Source organism: Elephantulus edwardii, unplaced genomic scaffold (assembly GCF_000299155.1).
Source record: "Elephantulus edwardii isolate Elephantulus edwardi_28Jun2011 unplaced genomic scaffold, EleEdw1.0 scaffold00036, whole genome shotgun sequence".
Taxonomy (NCBI): Eukaryota; Metazoa; Chordata; class Mammalia; order Macroscelidea; family Macroscelididae; genus Elephantulus; species Elephantulus edwardii.
Genome location: NW_006399786.1, coordinates 2,643,672 through 2,667,734, shown reverse-complemented (window position 1 = coordinate 2,667,734; position 24,063 = coordinate 2,643,672). Strand labels below are relative to the sequence as shown.

The 24,063-nt window shown below is 39.7% G+C and overlaps 1 protein-coding gene across 1 annotated transcript in view; it reads left to right on the top strand.

The window, feature by feature from the left end:
* The window catches only part of LRRC63 (leucine rich repeat containing 63), a 74,442-nt gene extending 69,324 nt beyond the window's left edge, over positions 1-5,118 (top strand). The window contains exons 7-8 of the mRNA XM_006884605.1: positions 2,745-2,984; positions 4,968-5,118. Of these exons, the coding sequence (XP_006884667.1) occupies positions 2,745-2,984; positions 4,968-5,118 (391 nt within the window). The remainder of the gene's footprint in view (positions 1-2,744; positions 2,985-4,967) is intronic.
* Positions 5,119-24,063: the final 18,945 nt, after the last annotated feature.

Genomic DNA, 24,063 nt, shown 5'->3' with positions numbered 1-24,063 from the left:
CTTACATGTGATATCAATATCAATGAGATTGTTCAATAATTTCCACACTCTGGATCACCTTTCTTTGAAATGGGAACAAATATACATTTCTTCCAGTCAGTTGGCCAAGTGGTTGTCCTCCAGATTTCTGGACACAACTTAGTGAGCACATCTAGGGCAGCATCTATTAGTTGAAATACATCAATTGGTATACCATCTATTCCTGGAGCCCTTTTTTTCCATTTCCTTCAAAGCAGCTTGAACTTCTTCCTTCATCACCATAGGCTCGTGCTCATACGTTCTTCCATTAAATTCTTCTGTGTCTGCCAAATCCTTTCATTCAGTACAGTGACTCTGTATACTCTTTTTATCTTCTTTTAATAATTCCTGGATCATTTAATATTCTGCCCAAAGCATCCTTAAGTATAGCAACTCAAGGTTTGAATTTGTTTTTCAGTTCCTTGAGCTTAAGAAATACTGAGTGAGTTTGGTCCTTTTGATTTTCTGACTCCAGCTCCTTGCACATTTCATTATAATATTTTACTTTGTCTTCCTGCACTGGTCCTTGGAGAGGTCCTTTGGCAGAGTGGCTTCCTGCACTGCCTTTTGAAATCTTCTGTTCAGCTCTTTAATATCTTGACTTCTTCCCTCTGCTTTGGCTTCTCGGTGCTCTAGCGCAATATTCAGAGTCTCTTCTGACATCCATTTTGGTTTTATCTTCCGCGTCTGTCTTTGTAATGATGTTTTGCACTCTTCCTGGATGATAGATACTCTTGATATCCTCCCACAACTCATCTGGTCTTTGCTCATTGGTGGTCAAGGCCTCACACCTGACTGGAAAAGCACATCAACAGAGAACTGCTAGAAGTGCAGGCTGAGTTTAGAAGGACTCATAGTACTAGGGATATTGTAGCTAATGTTAGATGGATCTTGGCTGAAAGCATGGAGTACCAGAGGAATGTTTACCTGTGTTTCATTGATTATGCAAATGCATTTGACTTTGTGGATCATAACAAACTGTGGCTGACTCTGAGAATTGGAATTTCAGAGCACTTGATCGTGCTAATGTGAAAACCATACTTGGACAAGGAGGCAATCATTAGAACAAAGCAAGGAAACACTGCATGGTTCAAACTTGGGAAGAGTGTACATCAGGGATGTGTCCTATCTCGATATCTTTTCAACGTATATGCAGAACAGATTATCTGAGAGGCTCGGCTGTATGAGGAGAAGTGTGGCATCAGGATTGGAGGAAGATTCATCCACAATCTGCATTATGCAGATGACGCAACCCTGTTTGCTGAAACTGAGGAGGACCTGAAGGGTTTGCTGCAGAAGGTCAAGGACTGCAGCCTTCAATATGGATGGAGGCTCAATATCAAGAAAATAGATTCTCACGACTGAGCCAATTGGCAGCATCAGGATGGATGGTGAAGAGATTGAGATTGCTCACAGCTTTAGTTTGCTTGGCTCCACAATCAACACTCTTGCCACCAGTAGCCAGGAAATTCAAAGACATATTGCAATGGGAAAGTCTGCTGTTAGAGACCTCTCCAAAGTACTGAAGAGCAATGATGTCACTCTGGAGGCGAAGTTGTGCCTGATACAGGTCATAGTCTTTGCAATTACTTGCTATGTATCAGAGAGCTGGACAATGACTAGGGAGGATAGAAGGAAAACTGATGCCTTTGAGCTGCGGTGTTGGAGAAGAGTATTGAATATACCATGGACTGGTAAGAAAACAAACGGGTTCATCCTAGAGAGGATTAAACCCGGCTTCTCCTTGGAAGCAAGGATTCTGAAACTTTGTCTGACATACTTTGGACATATTGCAAGAAGGGACCAATCCTTGGAAAAGGATGTCATGCTTGGGAGGGTGGAGGGACAGTGCAGGAGAGAAAGATCCTCTATAAGGTGGATTGATTCAGTGACTGGGGTAATCAGGCTGGGTGTATCAGAGACTGTGAGATTGGCACAGGATAGAGGAGGGTTTAGGGCTGTTGTACAGTGAACTCAATGGCACATAGCAACAACAACAAACACTTGAATGATACAAATGATTAAGTGTTCAACTATTAACTCAGTTGGCAGTTCAAACTCATCCAGTTGTACCATGGCAGAAGGTCTGACAATATTCTTCCTACAGTTTACAGTATTGAAAACCCTAAGGACAAGTTCTGCTCTGAACAAACAGGGTCATCAAGAGTTAGAATCTACTTGGCCTCAAATAGAAGCAAAAATACACCTGTATCATATGTTAAGAGAGCTCTGGTGGTCTAATGGTAAGAGGTTGTGCTACCAACCCAAAGACATGCAGTTCAAATCCACCAGCTGTACCATTAGAGAAAGATGGGCAATCTCCTTCCATGCAATTTAAAACCTGATGGAGGGTCAGCTATGAGTCCATTCCAGCATCGTTTAGTGTGTAATGTGATATTTATTATCTCAGGGTGTTTTGGGATATTATTTCTTGTTCCATAATGATAAGACATATTGCAAAGATCCAGAACACATGTTTTAAATTCATTATGCACATAAATGTACTTAATTCCATAGTTTTACATGGCTTGCTTGTTTTAGAAATAAAGTCTTACTTTATAGAAAATACTTAAATGCATATTTTGTTATTGTTATTGTATTTGTTATTGTTACATATTTTACTGCTATCAAATTTGATAGTTTTCCACTAACTCTGGATCAGAATTTCATTTTAATATTGTAAACTGCATGAATCTGTTTTAAAATATAGTTTCCTTTCTGTGCAGATCCCTTGAAAAGCTAAATGTGGATGGAAATGATCTGACTTCTTTCCCACCTGGAATTTTGAAGTTGAACCTGAAAAAAATCCAATTTGAGAATAATTACACTCATCCTTTTTTTTGGAAAGAGAATTCTTGCAATAGTCCACAGTGTCTTGTTCACATAGCTTCTTTGTTCTTTATAAAAAATAACCTATTTCAATATTATGATGTGATCCCAGAAAAAATAAAAAATGTATTACAAAGGTGAGCAAATCTTAAACCCTTTTTGTACTTTTACACAAAATACAATTGTAGGCATTTAAAAATATTTAAAATATTCTTTATTACAGACCCAAATGACAGTGTTATTGTTAATACATTGACTCAAGTCCCCAAGTGCTCCACTGGTTTCTCATAATAACAAAAATGTAGTCTCAACTGAGCCTCATTTTCCAATATTCTGAAGCTATTACTTAGGTATTAATTGTGCTCTTGCAAAAGCAGTGCATAGATCAAGAAGTCAATAAAACAAAACAAGGGGATACTGCACAGTTTAAAATCAGGAAAGGTGTGCACCTTTCAAAATATATGCTGAGCAAATGAATTTGAGAATTTGACCAATATACATCAGGATTTGAGGAAGACTCGCCAGTAATCTATATCACGAACAGGATACAGAGAGTGACAAGAACTCGAAGCATTTACTTAAGAAGCTCAGACTATGGCCTTCAATATGGGTTATGCTTCAACATCAAGAAAACAAAATTCCTCAAAACTATACCAATAGGCAACATCAGAAAACATGGAGAAAATGTTGAACAGGTCAAGGATTTAATTTTACTCGAATCTGCTATCAAAGTGGTTTCAAAACGTTTATCCTTTGTTGTTGTTAGTAGGTGTCACTGAGTTGGCTACAATGCATAGCAACACTGTGAACAATAGATAAAACTTGGCCTTGCTTTATACCATCTTCTTGATCTCTGTCTGGCTCAAGCCTGTTGTTGTAGTCATAAGGTTAGTCCACTTCTTTGAGGGTCTTCCTCTCTTTTACTTTTGCTATGAATCTTAGCTGACTCCATGGCACCTAACAACAACTACGTTTCCCAGCCTGATGCCTCTTTCCAAGAACTAGCCCTTCCAAGAACATGCCCAAAGTATGTGAGAGGAAGTTTTACTATCTTTACCTCTAAGTAGCACTTCTTCCCAGACAAATTTGTTTGTTCTTTTGGCAGTGCAAGAAGAAGTTGGTAAATTTGAACCACATGCCTTTGGCTGTGTGGCTGCTTAACACTGGACCACCAGCAGTGCATACATATACACATACACATACACATACACATACACATACACATACACATACACATACACATGTTTGTTGTTGAGTACCTTCAAGTCAGAATCAACTGGTAGCTGACCCCCCAGTGAGTTTTCATAAGCAGTAAATTGCACAAGAGGAGATTGCCCATCTTTCTCTGGGGTAGCAGCTGGTGGATTTGAACTGTGTGCCTTTTCTTTGGTAGCATAATTCCTTACCATTAAGCCATATGTGTGTGTGTGTGTGTGTGTGTGTGTGTCTCCCCACCAGCTGCTTAGAGAGAGAATGACAATCTCCTCTTATACAATTTACAGCCTGGAGTGTTGGTGGCCTAGCAGTTAAGGAGTTGTGCCATCAACCCAAAGGCAGGCAGTTCCTGGGATTCTCAAGTTGCTCTGGAGAAGAAAAATAGGCAATCTCTTCCTGACTGATTATATATAAATTATTTATGTATATAAATGTTTTAGAAGACTAGAAATATATCAAAATATTTACAAATTTATAGAAAACTATAAATGTTTACACACACACCCCACTCTGGTGGCCTAGCAGCAAGAATCTGTACTACAATCCTTAAGGCACACAGTTCAAGGCCACCAGCTGCTCCACTGGAGAAGGATGGATAAATTCCTTCCTTGCTATTACCTGCCTCTGAAAATCTGCTGGAGAGTCAGCTATGGGTTGGTTCTGACTCTATGGTACATACCACTAATAACAGGGTAGTATAATGCATATATTTTATTGTTGTATTCTTTTAGCATTTAATTTCTTCTTTGAGAATGTCTTGGTTCTTGTTTGAATGGTGAGAGGTCAGCCAAAATAAAGGTCTATTTGCATTATTTGGAGTCTTGTAGCACATTAAATGCAGTATTTATTATTTAGTGTTTGTGGACATTTCCTAAACAGTGACTTGATGTTTCCCTTCATTGCAGGACTTCTCATTGTGAGTGGTGTTGGGGTCCCATGTTTGGTGAAGGTTTGCGTATTATCCGGTCCTGTGATATTTTTGGAGCAATACAGCTTCCTATAATGTTTCATGTCTGTTCTCCTGCTTGCTATGAAGAAGTTAAACAATACTCCTAGGTTTGTTTTGTTGTGTTTTTTTTTTAAAAAAAAATTCTATTTCTGGTTAAAAAAAAATGTAATGCTAAGCTCTGACTTGAGAAGTGAACGAGAGTCTCTCATGATCATTGTAAAAGCCCAAAGGTCTGTGTAGATAGCAATGTATTACTTTGAGAAGGCAGGTGCTGTATGAAAAATGGAAAGATCTTCTCATTTTAATTCTCTGGGTAACTCCTAGCACTCTATGAATATTTTTTATCATTAGCAAATTGTTGAATAGAAAGCACTCAAGTAGGATTTATAAAGGTCCTTAAATTTCAATAAATATCTAGAGGTTATCTATCAGTGTGTGTTTACTGAGAGACGAAAAATGTTAGGATTCTTTACAAAAAGATTATATCTTGCAACTAGTCTTCTTAGTCATCCATTCTAAGTTAAGAGATACAATGTGTAAATGTCATCAGTGGAGTTTGGGGTCATATAGATTCAAAGTCATACATGCAAGTTCTCAATGTTTGTGCATTTCTGGGAAAATCTGTCCAGTGACAACCATCTCAATAGTGAAATTCCTTAAGCAATAAAGATTGATTCTGGACCCAGTTTTATTTGTCAGAATTTATTACCCAAACTCCTGGAAAACTGATATAATCTCTAACCTTTACCCTTATTAAACTGGCACCTGGGAATTTGCTTGATTGTATAGACTACTACTGGCATTTACCAAGTCCACAGTTAAAGCAGGACAAGAAAACAGCATCACTAAGTAAACAGCATTAAAATAGTAAAAGTACATAGTATTAAGCTTACAAAATTGCATAGCAAAGCATACAAATATAATAGAATTTGAGGCTTTTAAAGTTAAGATTTGGAAGAGTAATATAAAAGAGCATTTTGATATAATTTCAGAATGCATGTAACTGGCTCATGTGTGACCTACTTATATTTTATGTACTGTTACTTTAATTTTAAGCATCATTCCTTACTAAACTTGATAAGTGAAATAAATTAAGCTTGTAAAGCATTCTTATAATTAGAAAACACCAGAAAATTACTGTCTTAGCCATCTAGTCCTGCTGAAAGAGATCACAAATGGATGGGTTTAATAAATAGAAGCTCATTCTCTGCCTTTTTTTTTTTAACTCGAAGTCAAAATTCAGTGCCAGCACTCAGGGGAAGATTTCTCTTTCTATCGCTTCAGGAGAAAGATCCTGTTTTCTTCCACATCTGCAGGTCTGGTTTCCATGGGAATCATGTGTCTTGACCTTTTTCTGTGTGGAGGAGCTTGCCAGCTCCAGGATCTGCATCCAAAGAAGCCCTCCATTCCTTCTCTTCAGTCCCATTGGGCACCTCTCTGTGCTCACTTTCAGGACCCCCCCGCCCCCAGCAGCACTCCCTTGTGTCTGGTCATGGCTGTGATGGAATTAAGGGTGTTGCATTTCGGCTTCAATCCTTTTCTAACAATTGAGTTGTCAACTTCATCTTACTTGGATCCATAATTGTGGTGCCAGCAGTCAGGAAATTAGGAACTGTATTGCACTAGAAAAGTCTGCAATAAGGGACCTCTCCAAGTTACTGAGGAGTAATGATGTCAGTTTGAGGCCTAAGGTGTGTCTGACTCAGGCCATGGTCTTTCTGATCACTTGTTATACATCAGAGAGCTGGACAATGAATAAGAATGACAGAAGAATAATTGATGCCTTTGAGCTGTGGTGTTGGAGAAGAGCACTGAACATCACATGGACAGCCAAGAGAATGAACAGATATGTCTTGGAGAAAGTGCAGCCAGTCTTCTTTGGAGGCAGGGATGAAAAGTCTTGATCTCACAAATTTCAGGCATGTTTCTAAGAGGGGCTATTCCTTAGAGAGGAAAATGATGCTTGGAAAAGTAGAGGGTCGGCAAAGGAGAGGAAGACCCTCGACTCAAAGTTGCTGTACCAAAAACAATTGATTATTACTTCACAATTTCAGGAAGTACTAGTATATGATACAGAAGAAAGAAGTCTAAATGTGCTGAAAGCATTGACAAACAAAATAAAGCTTAAGAATTGACAGAATATCAATTGAGGTGTTTCAGCAATTAGAAGTAGCGCTGGATATACTTACTGACTGGTGCCAACAAATATAGAAGACAGCTACCTGGCTGACAACTGGAAGAATCCATATTTATGGCCTGGAGGAAAAAAGGTAATTCAAGAGAATGTAAAAATTATAAAAAGTATCATTAATATTGTTGTTGTTGTTATGTGCCGTCAAGTCGTTTGCAACTCATAGCGACCCTATGCACAAGAGCCTAAACTCTGCTCTGTCTTGTGCCAATTGCACTGTCTCCAACACACCCATCCCGGTTACCCAAGTCACTGAATCAATCCACCTCATAGAGGGCCTTCCTCTCCTGTACTGTCCCTCTACCCTCCCAAGGATGATCTCTCTCTCCAAGGAGTGGTCCCTCCTTACAACATGTTCAAATTATGTTAGACGAAGCCTCAGAATCCTTGCCTCCAAGGAGCAGCCCGGTTTAACCCTTTCAAGGATGAATCTGCTTGTTTTCCTAGCAGTCCCTGGTACCCTCAATACTCTTCTCCAACACTGCAGCTCAAAGACATCAATTCTTCTATCCTCCTTAGTCATTGTCCAACTCTCTGATGCATAACAAGTGATTGCAAAGACCATGGCCTGTATTAGATGCACCCTAGTTTCCAGAGAGACACCATTGCTCTTCAGAACTTTGGAAAGATCCATAACAGCAGACTTTCCCATCGCAATACATCTTTTAGTTTCCTGGCTACTAGTGCCAAGAGTGTTGACCGTGGAGCCAAGCAAACTAAAGCTGTGAACAATCTCAATCTCTTCACTATCCATCTGATGCAGCCAATTGGCCCAGTGGTTAGAATATTTGTCTTCTTGACATTGAGCCTCAATCCATATTGAAGGCTGCAGTCCTTGATCCTATGTAGCAAGCACTTCAGGTCCTCCTCAGTTTCAGCAAGCAGGGTTGTGTCATCTGCATAACACAGATTGTTGATCGATCTTCCACCAATCCTGACACCATATTTCTCCTCATAGAGACCAGCCTCCCAGATAATCTATTCTGCGTACAGGTTGAAAAGCTAGGGAGACAGGACACATCCCTGGCGTACACCCTTCCCAATTTTGAACCATGCAGTTTCCCTGCTTTGTTCTGATGACTGCCTCTTGGTCCAAGTATAGGTTTCTCATTAGCATGATCAAGTATCCTGGGATCCCCATTCTTCTCAGAGTCAGCCACAGTTTGTTATGGTCCACACAGTCAAACACGCCTTTGCATAGTCAATGAAACACAGGTAGACATTCCTCTGGTACTCCCTGCTTTCAGCCAAGATCCATCTAACATTAGCTACAATATCCCTAGTACCATGACCCTTTCTAAACCCATCCTGGACTTCTGGCAGTTCTCTGCTGATGTGTTGTTCCAGTCGTTTTTGGATAATCTTTAGTAGAATCTTGCTTGCATGGGAAATCAACGATATTGTTCTATAGTTTCCACACTCTGTTGGGTCACCCTTCTTTGAGATGGGAACAAATATAGATCTCTCCCAGTCAGTTGGCCAAGTGGTTGTTCTCCAGATTTCTTGGCACAACTTGGTGAGCACGTCTAGGGCAGCATCTGTTAGCTGAAATATGTCAATTGGTATACCATCAATTGGGGCCTTATTTTTCACTATTTCCTTCAAAGCAGCCTGAACTTCTTCCTTCATCACCATAGGCTCTTGCTCATATGTTGTTTCATGAAATTCTTCTGTGTCTGCCAATTCCTTCCAATACAGTGACTCACATAAAATTTTGATGAAGACTACCAAAAACTGTTTGGAGGAGTACACCAACAGGGACCTGTCAGAAATTCAAGCTGAATTCAGTGAGGCCTTCCAACAAGAGTTATTGTTGATAATGTTAAGTAGATCTAACAGATAATCTACCAGTTACCTTGCAGGAGAAATATGCATATCTTCCATGCAATTTACTGGCTTAGAAAAACAGTGGAGGCTCAGCTACACATTTTCTGGCCCAAAGGCAAGGACTTTGATGGTGTTTCTGCTCCCTCTTGCCCCTCTTTTTCAGTAAAGGCAGTTGGCCAGAAGAACAAACAAGTCTGACTAGAAAGATGTGGTACAAGGGTGCTTCTTATAGGCAAATATGATGAAACTTCATCTCTCATATTTGTGTGGTGTCAGGAGACATTATTCCTTGAATAAAGACATTATGTTTGGAAAAGTTGAAGGCCAGCAAAGTAAAGGAAGATCTTCAAGGAGATGGACTGACGTTGTGACTGCATCACTGGCCTTGATCATGGCAGAGACTGTGAAGATGGTGTAGGACAGAGTGAGGTTTCATTCTGTTTTTCACAGTCACTCTGAGTAGTACTCAACTTGAGGTCACATAAGAAGGACAATAGCAGTATTTAGAAATTCTACACTAGAGGTGAATACAGAATCTTATTATAAATACATTTCCCTTAAGCTGAAACTTTATGTGGTCAATTGGCATATTTAGGATCATGACTTTTAAAAGTTTATTAAGAGCCATAGGCTTACTTGAAACATCTCAAATTACATCTTTAGTTTTCTCCTTTTACTTTCCAATCTCTCAATTTATAGAGCTCATATAGTGCATAAGTTACTTCTACTTAAAAGTGCACAATTAATGGCATTTCATGATCTCCAGGTCACTCTTGATTATCATATCTTTTCATTTAAAGAGGGAAAGTACTAAAGTGTAAAAATTGCTAAAGTCATTTATAGTAATGTAAAATTTGGCTCAATAAAACAATCAATAATTTCTTATCTCCATAGGAGTCTAGGTGAGACACTGAGACAGTTACAAAAAAAAAGTCATTTTCTAATTGGGAAATATCTGCTCAGAAACAAAATTTCCAAGTGATCTTGGCTGATGATTCTCTTGACCTAGGAAGCATAATAAAAAAGCCCTTGCAATAGAACTCAAACTGGAGCACTTTTTGCAGTATCCTATATCATAGGAAGAATAATCTAATTGGAACATCCTCGTTTTATTCCCTCTTTTACAACAATGTACCAAGAAAGAGACCCAAGTTTATTTACAGCATCATTTTTGGCAAAACTCAACAATTCTTGGCTGTCTCTCTTATATTCCGACTGAATTAACTCCATTTATGATAATAGTCAAAACTAATACTCATTGCTGTTGAGACAGTTCTGATACAGCTGACCCTCCAGCAGGTTTTCAGAGGCTGTAAATCACACAGGAGGTAGTGGTTGGGGGAGGGGGAGAGATACAACCCAAATCATAATAGTAGGTATGCTGAGAAATTATAGGGTGTTGTCAGCCTGGCACAGTTGGGCAGAACCATGTCTTATGAAACTTTTGAGAGTCAGCCCTGCTAGTCAGTTAGTGGTGATGCAAGGGAAATGTGGGTCCTGTGTGCAGCCTATGGGAGGGCCAGAGTGCTGAAGAAATGGGGAGGTTTTCAATGAGGGGGTGACACATGGAGATACCATTTAAAGCACCTCCTGGCAATGGTTTTGAAAATTACAGCCTAACTTGGGAGGGACTGGAGAGCATTATGCTAAGTGAACTAACTCAGTCCCATAAGGACAAATACTGTATAAGATCATTATTACAGAAATAGTTAACTAGTAAAACATTCATAAAGATCTATTGGCGGGAGGGTGGGAGCAGAGGAGTGAGGATGGGTAGGATGGTGTGTTAATCATAGGGTCACACAATTTAATGGGTGGAAGGAGGGTTAAGTAAATGAAATGGGAAAGATCTGGTGTGGAAAACAATGTATAGGAACATTGTCAGTAAGTCAGTATAAAAGAAAAAATTTCTTTAAAAAAAAACACTACAAAAAAAGAAAAAGCACCTGCAAAAAAAGAAATGCAAGTGAGGGCCATGCACTCTCTCCCCTCCTCTCCTCCCCCTCCCTTCTTCTCTTCTCCCCTCCCCCTCCTCTCCTCTCTTCTTCCCCCACTTCTTCCATTCCCTCCCTTCCCTTCTCCTCCCCTCCCCTCATCTCTCTCTCTCTCTCCAGTCATCTCTCCCCACTCTTGCAACGTCCTCCTGTTTAGATCCCTGTAAGCAGGTCGCCGTTCTATAACTACTACTTGTTTTTTCTCTGCTAGTTTCTACTGTGTATTCTTTCCAAACAGTTGCATTCTTTTCTTCCAATTTACAACAGACTTTGATTTTCCCACTCAAACTACCTTAGTCTTTGCCAGAGAGAAATCCAGATCCCCTTTCTTCAGGACTCCAAAAGGCTCAGTCTTGAAAACTCTTTAAAAACTTTCAAATAGACCCAGATTCAAATCCTATAATCCTGTCCACTGGGTAAGATTGAAAAGCTCACGTGAAAGGTACAGTTCCAGGTAACCAGGTGTTCATTAGAATTTTCCAACAAGAGAATACAGTTTCCCCTAAACAAGCACCATGCAAAGGGCTATGGCTCTGGAAGAAAAGAGAAAGGACTTTCAAGAAAAGCAGAAGAGAGACAAACAGAAGAGAGACTAGTTTAACAGTGTTTTAAGTGATGTCTTCAAAGCTGACCAACCTTCATCCATTGGAAACCTCACTTCTTCAGCACCTTAGCCTTCTCCCCAGCTCTGCAGGAAGCGACACATGAGCAGTCCTTCATCTGATGGGGAGATGCTGTAGCGACCTCACTCTGGATGGGAAAGGAGCCCTTTCCATTCCTGGTAAACAGAGTAGTGACGCCTTGAACCTGGTGGGGAGATGCCCTGAGCATCAGGAAGACATTTTTTTAAACATCAGATGGGTAATGTACCCATGTCGTAACAAGGTTTGAGGGTGGCACATGTCATACAAAAGCATGAACACACAATCATCATGCTCATGAACTGGAAAAGGATCCTAGAAAGACATTTTTAATTATATGTACATTGGAAAAGGCAGCACATGCTGGAAAGAGTGGACACCTCTATATGCCTGTTCCCATAGAAAAAAACAACCTCTTTATGCAAACTTCATGCCCTCTGATGTCACTAGAGACCTATACTGTAGTATAGTAAGCCCCACATGGTGATCCCCTGGGAACATCAGCAGAGACTGCCTGACTGGCTTTAAATATCCAGACCACACCCACCACCAGGGGCAAGCTCCTGGGACCTTGCCCTGTAAACTCACCCTCCAGCAGATGCCAGACTAGGAAATTGAAACTGCCCTCCCTTACAGACATTCCCAAAGGCACACTAACACAGGGATTTGCCTAAAGACAGACAGACTCCAAAGCTCTAAAAATCCCTTATTTAAAAAGAATCAGAGTCTCAGAAATTCAGAGCAGAAGCTCAAAGATCCCCTCCACCAAGGGACACAGAAGAAAGGCAAAATCGTATTAACTCCAACAATGCTGTTGTGTTCCATTGAGTCAGAACCTACACAGAGCTAAACCCCCAGCAGGTTTTCAGAGGCAGTTAATCACATTTGCCCATCTTTCTCCCATGGAGCAACTGGTGGATTCAGTCCCTTTGGGATTGAAACACAACTTTTTACCTCTAGGCCATCAAAATTCCCTAGAGAGATGCAAATCAAAACATGAACTATCATCTCACCCCAGTAATAATAGTAAAGTTTAACAGGAAGGAAACAACAGATACTAGCAAGGATACAGAAAAATTGCAACTCTCATGCACTGCTGGTAGAAATGTAAAATGGTACAACCACTATGGAAAGGAGTCTGGCATTTTCTCAACAAGGTGAAAGCAGAAATCTTACTTGATCTCTGTACTGGAAATATACTTAAGGGAAATCAGAGCTGAGACACAAATGGATGTATGTATATCTATGTTTATTGCAGCATTATTCCCAATAGCAAAGAGACAGAAGCAATACAAGTGCTCGTCAACAAGTGAATAGCTGCTACATTGTAGTATATTCACATAATGGAATATTATACAGCATTGAAAAATAAGGAAGAACCCATGAATTACTGCACAACATGGACAAATCTAGAGAACATCATGCTAAGTGAAATAGCCTAGTCACAAAAGGACAAATACTATATGAGACCTCTATTACAAAAAGAGGAGGGTTATAGAGGAGTGGACAGACACAGCAGAAATAGAACAGACACACAATGATGGGTTAAGGGAAGGGCATATCTTCCAGAACAGAACACACACAACTGATCAAGTGGGGAGGGATAGGGGAGAAAACAAGAGAGGGTGGTAGGTGGTGGAAACGCTGGGTCAGTAGAGATTAATGGGTGGATATTTAAAGAGAAAACCAAGGTACAATGAGGATTTGATGGGAGGTTGTAATAAATTACATTGCTGAATTGTAATTAATGTTATAAAACAAAATGTATAAAATTATTGAATGAAAATCAATTTTAAATTTTGTTAAAGAAATGACAGTACCATTTCCTTATTTCCAAGAAGTCTTTAATCTTTTGGATGACAGTATGTCTGAGTGAAATAATAATCACCCATTAACATAATTTCCAGACATTTTACAAGATTTGTTTGAAGAACTGAAAAGGAAGTAGGTGGGCAGGACACTCACAAACCAGGCAAGGTTCCTCCTAAAACTGGTTTGGGCTCCTTTGAACACAAGGAACTATCACTGCACTGAGCTTCTATGCCACATGTTGTTAGAGAGATAGATTAGATAGCTGATAGATAGATACATACATACATACATACATTTCGGTAATAAATTTTTATAAAAATTGTTTAATGACAGAAATAGATCTTGTTTTTACATTGCATGTTCAGTTATTTATATTTGGGGATTTTTAAAACTATATTCTTATCCAAATGGAAGTGAAAACACATTTCAGGAAATTCAACAGCCATTGATGATTTAAAGAACATTAATACTGGGTATAGAAGGGAAAATACGTTACAGATGTTAAACGTTACATAAATCTTTCACTGGAGAAATGAGAGCCCTGGTAGCATAGTCTGTAGGGAGCTGTCCTCGTAACCCAATGGTGAGGTTTCTCTGGCAGTTCAAACCCACCAGAAGCTCTGAGGGAGAAAGAGGCAGTGTCCTTCTGGGTGAATCATAGCCTTAAGAAGCCAATGGAGGGTCAGTTATGAGTCAGTTCTGACTTGACAGCAATAAGTAAAGGTAATATTATAAGTATTTTGCCTCCTTTCTAAAAAAAAAGACAAATATGGCCATTATTAACAAGGTTGCAATAATTTTTGTATGGAACTACTTTTCATTTTTATAACACTTTGCATCATAGTAGTTGAGACATGCTACTGTTTTCCTGTATTATTTATCTCATTTTTATATAAACTGCTGTCACTATTTCCATTTCATAAGTGGGTTTTTTCTTTAGGTTGAGCTTCATCAGTCAGTGCTCCAAGCTGTTTTCACCTTTGGCAATCAAGGTCGTGTCATCTGCATGGTGCAGGTTGTTAATGAATCTCTCTCCAATCCTGATGCTACACTGTTCTTCATATAGACCAGTTTATCGAATTATTTGCTTGCATATATATGCAACCAGAAACCTCCTTAAAAGCAAGGATGGTGGGATTTCACCTCACATACACTGGGCATATTATTAGAGGAGGTCAGCCTTACAGGAGGTCAGCAAAAACTTATTATGCTTGTTGTTATATTGTTATGTGCCGCCAAGTCGCTAGTGACTCATAGTGACCCTGTGTACAACAGCCCCAAACCCTGCTCTGTCCTGTGCCAATCTCACTGTCTCCAGCGCACCCATCCCAATTATCCCAGTCACTGAATCAATCCAACTCATAGAGGGTCTTCCTCTCCTGCGCTGTCTCTCCACCCTTCCAAGCATGATGTCTTTCTCCAAGGACTGGTTCCTCCTTACAACATGTCCAAAGTATGTCAGATGAAGCCTCAGAATCCTTGTCTCCAAGGAGCAGCCCAGTTTAACCCTCTCCAGGAAGAAGAAAGTCAATGAAAGACAGGATGACCCTCAAGGAGATAGAGTAAGTTCAACAGAACCTGTGAGGACAGAAGAGGATTGGGAAGAGCTTTGTTCTTTTGTGCTAACCGAGCGCCACCCACCGTGGTACCCACCACTTACACGGTTAATGGCCTGTGGAGGTTTGCATGTTGCTGCCATGTCAGAAGTTACGCCGCCAGTATTTCAAATGCCACTTTAGGATCATCTATGGTAGCAAGTGTCATCAGAGCTTCCAGATGACAAGAAGACTGACAAATTTACCTCCAACAACAAGTTAACAAAAACTGTGGATCCCAACAGACTATTGTTCAATAGAGGCCTTGAAGATGAGCTCGCTTGATTGTAAAGGGCTCAAATTACATATTGGTTCCAGCAATAACTGTGCACACCAACAATCTTGAAAATGATGCAGAATCTGCCAACTTCTATTCTCTTGTACATTGGACCACCATGAGTTAGTGCTGACTAGATGGAAACTAACAGGATAGCAACAAAACATAGTATAAATGTTAAATAAGTAGATGAAATACTTCAAGTTTTAACTGGAGCCAGCCTTATCTTTTTTTCTTTAAAGTAGAAAATGGAGAAGCTGAGAGTATCAGCCCTTCCCGCACATCTATCATTATCTCCAGAAAAAGGAATCACTTCTTTTTTACATTGAAGAATGAGACATTTGAGTCCGTTCCTTTTGCTTAATAGCCAGGGTGTCAATGTTAGCAAGAGAAACCAAGGCTGACAGAGCCCTGTGGATTGAAACCCAGACTCTAGGGATACGTGGGTTTAAATGAGCCTGAGTCTCTGTTTATTCCCCTCTTGACACACATTCACTTGATTCTTGATCATCACTAGTTTTCCTGAGATGGACCAAAAGGAGGAGCCCACTTCTGCTGCAATACTTTTTACCCTACATCAAAGAATTGCGTCAAACAGGATGACATTTGCAACAAACAGGATGAATGTTGCAAGGAACTGGGACCACAAACTGTTTGCGACCACCATGCGGATTCAAAGAACCTCATTGTGACCTCTTCCTCATCCTTTTCCTGGCAAATAGTGTCTGACATCTTGCAAAAGGGCAATGTTTCTCAAAAGACTTTAGTTCTCCCTAAAGTCTATGATACAGTATAATAAAAACTCCAATTACTGGCTAAGTACATTTGCATTTTCAAGTTCATTGACTACCAAATGTGAACCATTGTGTTCACACAGGTCTAATCGTAAAAAAAAAAAGTATTCAATGTGCTTGCTTTGAGCTCTTTGTGTTAGGGCACTGGGTGTTCTCCCAAAGAACACCACTACTAGATATGAATAGTCTAAAAGTATTATATTTTAGGGCATTATTTTTATCATAGGAGTATGCAAGGAGGGTTGCAGAGTGGATTATATTTGGGGGTAGGGGGTGGGGTTTGGGGAGGTGCGGGGGGGATTGTGTACCAATGAGGGAGTTTTTCTTTTGCTTTTCAAGGAGAGGAGCAAATGGGGGGGGGGGGGGGGGGGGTTTGTGCGGGGAGAAGGTTGCAACAATGAATGAATGGAATCCCAAAATCTCTGTAGATGTTCATTGAAATGAAAAATAAACAACCTAAATTTAAAAAAAAAAAAAAAGCAAAAAAACAACTCAAGTAGTTATTCTATTCTCCTTGGACAGGCTCATAGCATTTACAAATAACCAAGATAATCCATGACCTTTCAATGCAGACAATGAAACACTAGGTTGAAGAATTTTAAAAAAAAAAAAACCCTTATGTTTCAAATTATTTAAAGAGCAATGATCAGATGAGAAGCTTTTCAGCTTGCTATTGTTGATATGGCTGGTATAAACAAACCAACACAGATTTCTTTTCTTACATTTTTTATATGGCTTATACTTGGTTTTTAAAATTAGTTTTCATGCAATCATTCATATACATAGTGTTTCAGTCATCTACATTGTGTTTTATACAATCATTCATATCTTGTTGTATATCATTCATATAGACTGAGTTTTATTTAATTGCTGTTCATCAATGCCTTTTATTACCCTATCTCATCAAATCCACGTTACACTTGTCTCCTTAACGATTTGTCCATCCACTGTCCTGGTGGGTTTTCTTCCCTCTCCTTCCACCCTCCCTTCTCCTCCTTCTTGGCTCCCTTTTTGAACAGTTGCAATTGTTTGTTAGTGATTAGAACTTGGAATGCATGAAGTTGAACCTAGGAAAAATTGAAAGTGGCCAAAAAAATACATAAAGATTACTATCCTAGTAATTAGTGAGTTGAGAGTAGCATTGATAGCACTGGCCATCTTGAATCAGAAAACCATATGGGGTTTTTTTGGTTGTTTGGTTTGTTTTTTTTAAATGCCTGGACTAACAAATGAGGAATGGCATTGGGCAAATAAGCATTCCAAGATCTATTCTAAAGCACAATCCCATCAGTGTAGGATATTATCTATACAATAACAACTAATTGTTATTCTTATTTGAGCATCAATTGACAATTTCCACCAACTTTTGCAGGCTAAAATTGACCAAATATGCAATCAAGATGCACAGATAAATACCAATGATTAGAATGCAACAGTTGGAAACCAAGAAGGAGGATCAGTAATTGGAAAGTAGTGTCTTGGTAATACGAATGACACCTGAGATGCTATGATAGAATTTTGTACAGCTAATGATTTGTCATTGCTAATATCTTTTTTTAAAAAGTGACCACATATGTGCGTAACAAAAGATGAAATACACAAGAAGTTCATGCGAAACTTCAAGTTAAGACTGTAGAAAAGGCCATCAACAAACGAATGGCTAGAGAAGCTGTGGTATATTCGCACAATGGAATACTATGCTGCATTAAAAAACAAGGAACTCATGCAATATTATTCAAAATGGTTGACTCTGGAGAACATTATGCTGAGTGAAATATCCCAGTCACAAAAGGACAAATATTACATGACGCCACTGTTGTAGAATGGGACTAACCTCGGGGTTGGGGAGAGACTGAGTAAGATGGGTTCAATAATGTGTACTGCACTGAAACAGAGGAGGGAGAAAAACTGCTTAAAAGAGATATGTGACTAGGTATTTCTGTCATCACAGGAGTCTAGAGCGAGGGCTACATGGTGGAGGGGACCTGGGGGAGGGTTTGGAAAACAATGAAAGAATCTTTTCTTTTACTTTTCCATAATTTTTGACTCATGTACTTATAACTTGTTAGTTAAATTTGTGTCTTCTAGGTTGCAACACCCCCATGATACATCTTCAAGGATATGAACATGTACAGCCAAGCACAATCAATAAGAGTGCATCTAAATTCCAAAATCAATCTCCATAATAGTCTATGTGTTTCCTACTGCCAAAGGGGCCCTTTAGAGTAGTGAGAGAAGATCTTCACCCTGAAACCTACAGCGTCCCTTTTCAGCAGGAAGTAGCTAATACGCCATCCCCTTTTCCTTATGAATCAGGGTGAAGTCTCTCTCAGGGAGGAGTGATAGGGAATGGCAAAGGACACACCGACAAAGGAGATTAATCAGAACTGACTTTGACAAGCACTGTGGCAATTGGACAATTAAAACAGACATTCGGATGGCGGGGGAAGAAGAACAAACTGGGGAGGAGGGTAGAGAGAATGGTGCAGCAATGAAGGAATGAAAACCCCAAATCCCTGTAAATGTTCATGAAAACTAATAAAATTTAATAATAATAAAAAAAAGACTGTAGAAAATGAAAACAAATCCATGTGAGCCAAAACATGACCTTAACTTTAGAGATCTTCTCAAGAATAGATTTGAAAAATTTAAGACCAAACAAGTGTGGGATGATATCAAGGACTTTATATATGAAGAACACAAAAATTCATTAAAAACATAAGAAAGAAATAAAATACAGATACATTTCAGAAGACATTTTAAAACTTCTTTTTGAAAATGAAGAAACTAAGCCAGAAGGAAGAAATGATGGGGTAAGAGAAATAAACACAAGATTTCAAAGGGAAGTTTAAAAAGACACAGTATTATATTGAAATTGCAAAATTCTATAGTTAGAAATCAAAGGAGAAGAGCACAGTTTTCCCTCAAGCTGCAAGAATTTAAGAAAGTATTCCATTCTTGAGATGCCAACCTGCAGGATTGTATGGGCCACACACTGCATGACCTGTTGCCATTGCTCCATGCAGTCAATTTGGAACTGACTGACAGCTGACCCTCCAGGGGGTTTTCAGAGGTAAATCCACAGGAGGAGACTTCCCATCTGTCTCCAGTGGAGCAGCTGGTAGATCAAACTCATGGGCTTTTGGGTTGGCAGCACAACTCCTTGCCACCAGAGCATTGTGCAAAAAATAACTGATCAATGTTAAGCCACTTCGAGAGGTAGCGCATGATCAAGAACTAATGGTATTTAAGGAAGAATTCCAAGTCACACTGAAGGCCTGATTGAAAAACAAGCATCCAAGAATTCACTTAATTTAAATGTTTCCCCAAACTGATGAAGCACTGAATGCGCTCACTCAACTATGACAAGAAATATGGAAGACAGCTATGTGGACAACTAACTGGAAAAGGCCAGTACTTGTGTTCATCCCAAGAAAGGTAAATTATTGAACAATATCATTATTATAAGTGGATGGAGGTTCAAGGCCACGAGCTGCTCCATAGGAGAAGGCTGGACAATCTCCTCCCATGAGATTAAAAGTCTTTGAAAACCTGGCAAAGGGTCAGCTATGGGTCAGCTCCAACTCAATGGTACACAACAACAACAACATCATTAATATCACACAAGGTGAATTTTGCTGAAGATAACTTTTTAAAAGTTGTAGGGGTACATTAAGGAGGAATTGCTTGAAACTGCAGCCAGCTTTAGAAGAGGATGTAAAACAGAATGAGGGACAGATCTTGACTGAGCCCACAGAAGAGAAGATGTTTATTTGTGTTTTTATTGACTATACAAAGACATTCAACTTGTGGTTTATAACAAATTATGTATAACTTTGAGAAAAACGGGAGTTCCAGAATTGTGCTCATGTGTAAACTGTACATAGACCAAAAAACAGAAGACACTGCAGGGTTTAAAATCATGAAAGGTGCATGTGAGGGTAGCATCCCTTCCCTGAAGATCGACATCAAGCTTGGGAAAGCAGCATGTCAGTGGAGGAGTGAAGATCCTCAGGGAGACAAACTGACACAGTGACTGCAACAATAAGTTTAAACATGATGGAGATTTTGAGGACAGTGCCGCATCAGGTATGGTTTCGCCTCTTGTACCTAGGGTCACTAATTTGGATCAGATCAATGGCACTTAACAAAAACAATGTATCTGGTATGCCTTTATTTTAACCTTAATATATCATTGATTTCACATGCAAGCAAGAATCTACTGAAGATTATCCAAAAAAGACTGGAACAACACATCAGCAGAGAACTGCCAGAAGTCCAGGCTGGGTTTAGAAGGGGTCGTGGTACTAGGGTAGGGATATTGTAGTTAATGTTAGATGGATCTTAGCTGAAAGCAGGGAGTACCAGAAGAATGTCTATCTGTGTTTCATTGACTATGCAAAGGCATTTGACTGTGTGGATCATAACAAACTGTGACTGAGTCTGAGAAGAATGGGGATCCCAGAACACTTGATCATGCTAATGCGAAACCTATACTTGGACCAAGAGGCAGTCGTCAGAACAGAGCAAGGAAACACTGCATGGTTCAAAATTGGGAAGGGCGTATGCCAGGGATGTGTCCTGTCTCCATACCTTTTCAACCTGTATGCAGAACAGATTATCTGGGAGGCTGGTCTCTATGAGGACAAATGTGGGGTCAAGATTGGTGGAAGATCTATCAACAATCTGCGATATGCAGATGATACAACCCTGCTTGCCAAAACTTAGGAGGACCTGAAGCACTTGCTGCAGAGGGTCAAGGACTGCAGCCTCCAATATGGATTGAGGCTAAATGTCAAGAAGACAAAGATTCTCACCACTGGACCAAATGGCAGCATCAAAATGGATGGTGAAGAGATTGAGATTGTTCACAGCTTCAGTTTGCTTGGCTCCACAGTCAACACTCTCGGCACCAGTAGCCAGGAAATTAAAAGGCTCATTGCCATGGGAAAGTCTGCTGTTAGGGACCTCTCCAAAGTACTGAAGAGCAATGGTGTCTCTTTGGAGACTAAGGTGCGTCTGATATAGGCCATGGTCTTTGCCATCACTTGTTATGCATCAGAGAGTTGGACAATGACTAAGGAGGATAGAAGGAGAATTGATGCCTTTGAGCTGTGGTGCTGGCGAAGAGTATTGAGAGTACCATGGACTGCTAGGAAAACAAACATATTCATCCTGGAAAGGGTCAAACCGGGCTTCTCCTTGGAGGCAAGGATTCTAAGGCTCCATCTAACTTTGGACATGTTGCAAGGAGGAACAGGTCCTTGGAGAGGGACATCATACTTGGTAGGGTGGAGGGACAGTGCAGAAGGGGAAGGCCCCCTATGAGGTGGATTGATTCAGTGACTGGGGTAATCAGGACGAGTGTATCGGAGACAGTGCAATTGGCACAGGACAGAGCAGAGTTTAGGGATGTTGTACATAGGGTCGTTATGAGTCACAAGCGACTCGACGGCACATAACAACAACAACAACAACAACATATGTCTGATTCAGGCCAGGGTCTTTCCAATTACTGGCTAGGCATCCAAGACCTGGATAATGAATAAGGATGACTGAAAAAGAACTGATGCCTTTGAGCTGTGGTGTTGGAGAAGAGCACTGAACATCCCATGGACTTCCAAGGAAACACATGTCTTGGAGAGGGTGCAGCAGGAGTGTTCTTTGGAGGCAAGAATGATGAGGCTTCGCCTCACATACTTTGGGCATGTTGGTAGGAGGTGCTATTTATTGGAGAGGGACATGATGCTGGGAAGAGTGGAGGGTCAGTGAAGGAGAGGAAGATCCTCAACCAGGTGGACTGACAAGGTGACTGCTGCAATGGGACGTTGCATGTCAGGAAGAGGAAGTGTGAGGATGGTGCAGAACAGGCCTAGGTTCAGATCTTTTGTTCATAGTGTCACTATGAGTTGTACTCATAGATGGCACCTAACAGCAACAACAGCATGTGTTGTCTATAGAATTCTAAACTGAAGACTTTGTCACTAAAACTTTGAAGATTTTGTTGCATTGTCTCCTAAATTTTGATATTGAAGTTTATTAAATAGCAATCTGATTTATGCTCTTTTGTGTATTGACTTTCCCCCCTTTTTCTCACCAGAATCTTTCAGAATTTCTACCATTTTTGCTTTAGATTTCCAATAAAAGGAGCTTTCGTATGATTGCTGAGCCATGTTACCAGAGACTTAAATATGTTTCAGTTTTAGGAAAGAATTTCCTTTTACTGCTTTTATGATTTCCTCCCCATATTCTCTCTTCTTTTTTATGAACCTCCAATATTGTATTTTTGCATAGATGTTACACATGTTATATTTTTAACAACATGGTTCTATAAAAATATTAGTGTTGCATACTTTGAAATTATCTCATGAGTGAGGGCATAGGTGGCAAAAACATATTTTCCATAAATTCAACTTCATTTCTATTTTGTATGGAATTTCTTCAAACTCTTTTTATCGTTTACTTTTTGGATGTGTCTAAATTTTAGCTTCAGGAATTTTCTTTTATTATTTTCTAATAACCCCTTCTTCTAGTTGCAATATCATCTCATTAAGTCACTGAGGATATTAATTGTCCTTTTTATTTTGAAATAGGTATAGATTCACAGGATCCTGAAAGGAGGTATTCCAGGTACCCTTCCCTCAGAGTGGTTAAATTTTATATAATGTTAGTACACTATCAAAGTCAGGAAGTTTACATTAGTAAAATGTGAGCGTGTGGAATTTTATCACAGTAGATTTAGGTAACCACTAATGCAATCAGGGAGCTCTGGTGGCCTAGTGGTAAGAAGATGCACTGCCAACCCAAAGGCATACATTTCAAATCTACTGGCTGATCCTCAAGAGAAAGACGGACAGTGTCTCCATGTGATTTAGAGCTACTGAAAACCAACTGGAGAGTCGGCTATGAGTTGGTTCTGACACAGAGCTGTTCTAGCCCTACAGAGACCACCTGATGCTATCCCCTCTAGATCCACGTATATCTTCCTTCTTCCCATCTGCTGAATGCTAATATTTAAAAATGTTCTTGCTCCATTTTACCTGTTCCCGCCAGAGTCCTATTTTGTATTTGGGTTTTCCTGCATGTTTTCTTATTTTTATTTTTTTATTTTCTGTTCCTCTTTCATATAATAAGCTACCACAAATGATCTTGATTATAAACCTATACATAAGCATGAAGCACTAAGAATCTAATTGCAAGGCCACCTTGTAGGCACTGGTAGGATTTAAGGGAGATTGGTTGACAAATTGTGGTTGTTTGGTGTGCCACTAAACTGATGTTAAGTCAACTCTGACTCCTGGTGACCATGTGCACAACACTAATGGGAATAATGGGAAATAACTGACCTTTCAGTTAGCAGTCAAGCACTTAACCACTGCACCATCCTGGATCATTTAATTAATGTATAGTAGAGAATTCCTTCATATGTTCCAGAGAATTAACTTCTTCCTGGAGGTGGAGAGGAGAGGAGTGTTAGCAAGAACCACAGCACAGAACCTAAATATGGAGGCAGGCCCTGAAAGGACACTGTAGAATTTCACTTCACCCCTTTGTTTTTACCTTGTGTCCTATCTCTCGCACTCTCCTTCACTGTGTCTCTCTAAAGAATAATCTTTCAGTCTTTTTGGAATTTGGAAGGGTCATTGCCTAACTTTATGAAGATGAAGAATGTGTCTCATAACTGGAGTATATAGACTTTGAACATTTACACCTGTTCCTAGATCCTTCTCCACATGACACCTGCCTGTCTAAAGGGAAATATTAGAATAGCTTCCACTCAAGCTCCTGTCTGCAAGTATACACCTCTTACAAAATCCTCCAGCAATGAAGTTTATAGTCCTTGGTTTTAGTCCTAGGTCCATGATCCACCTTGAGTTGGTTTTTGTGTATGGAGTGAGGTGTGGGTCTTGCTTGAGTCTTT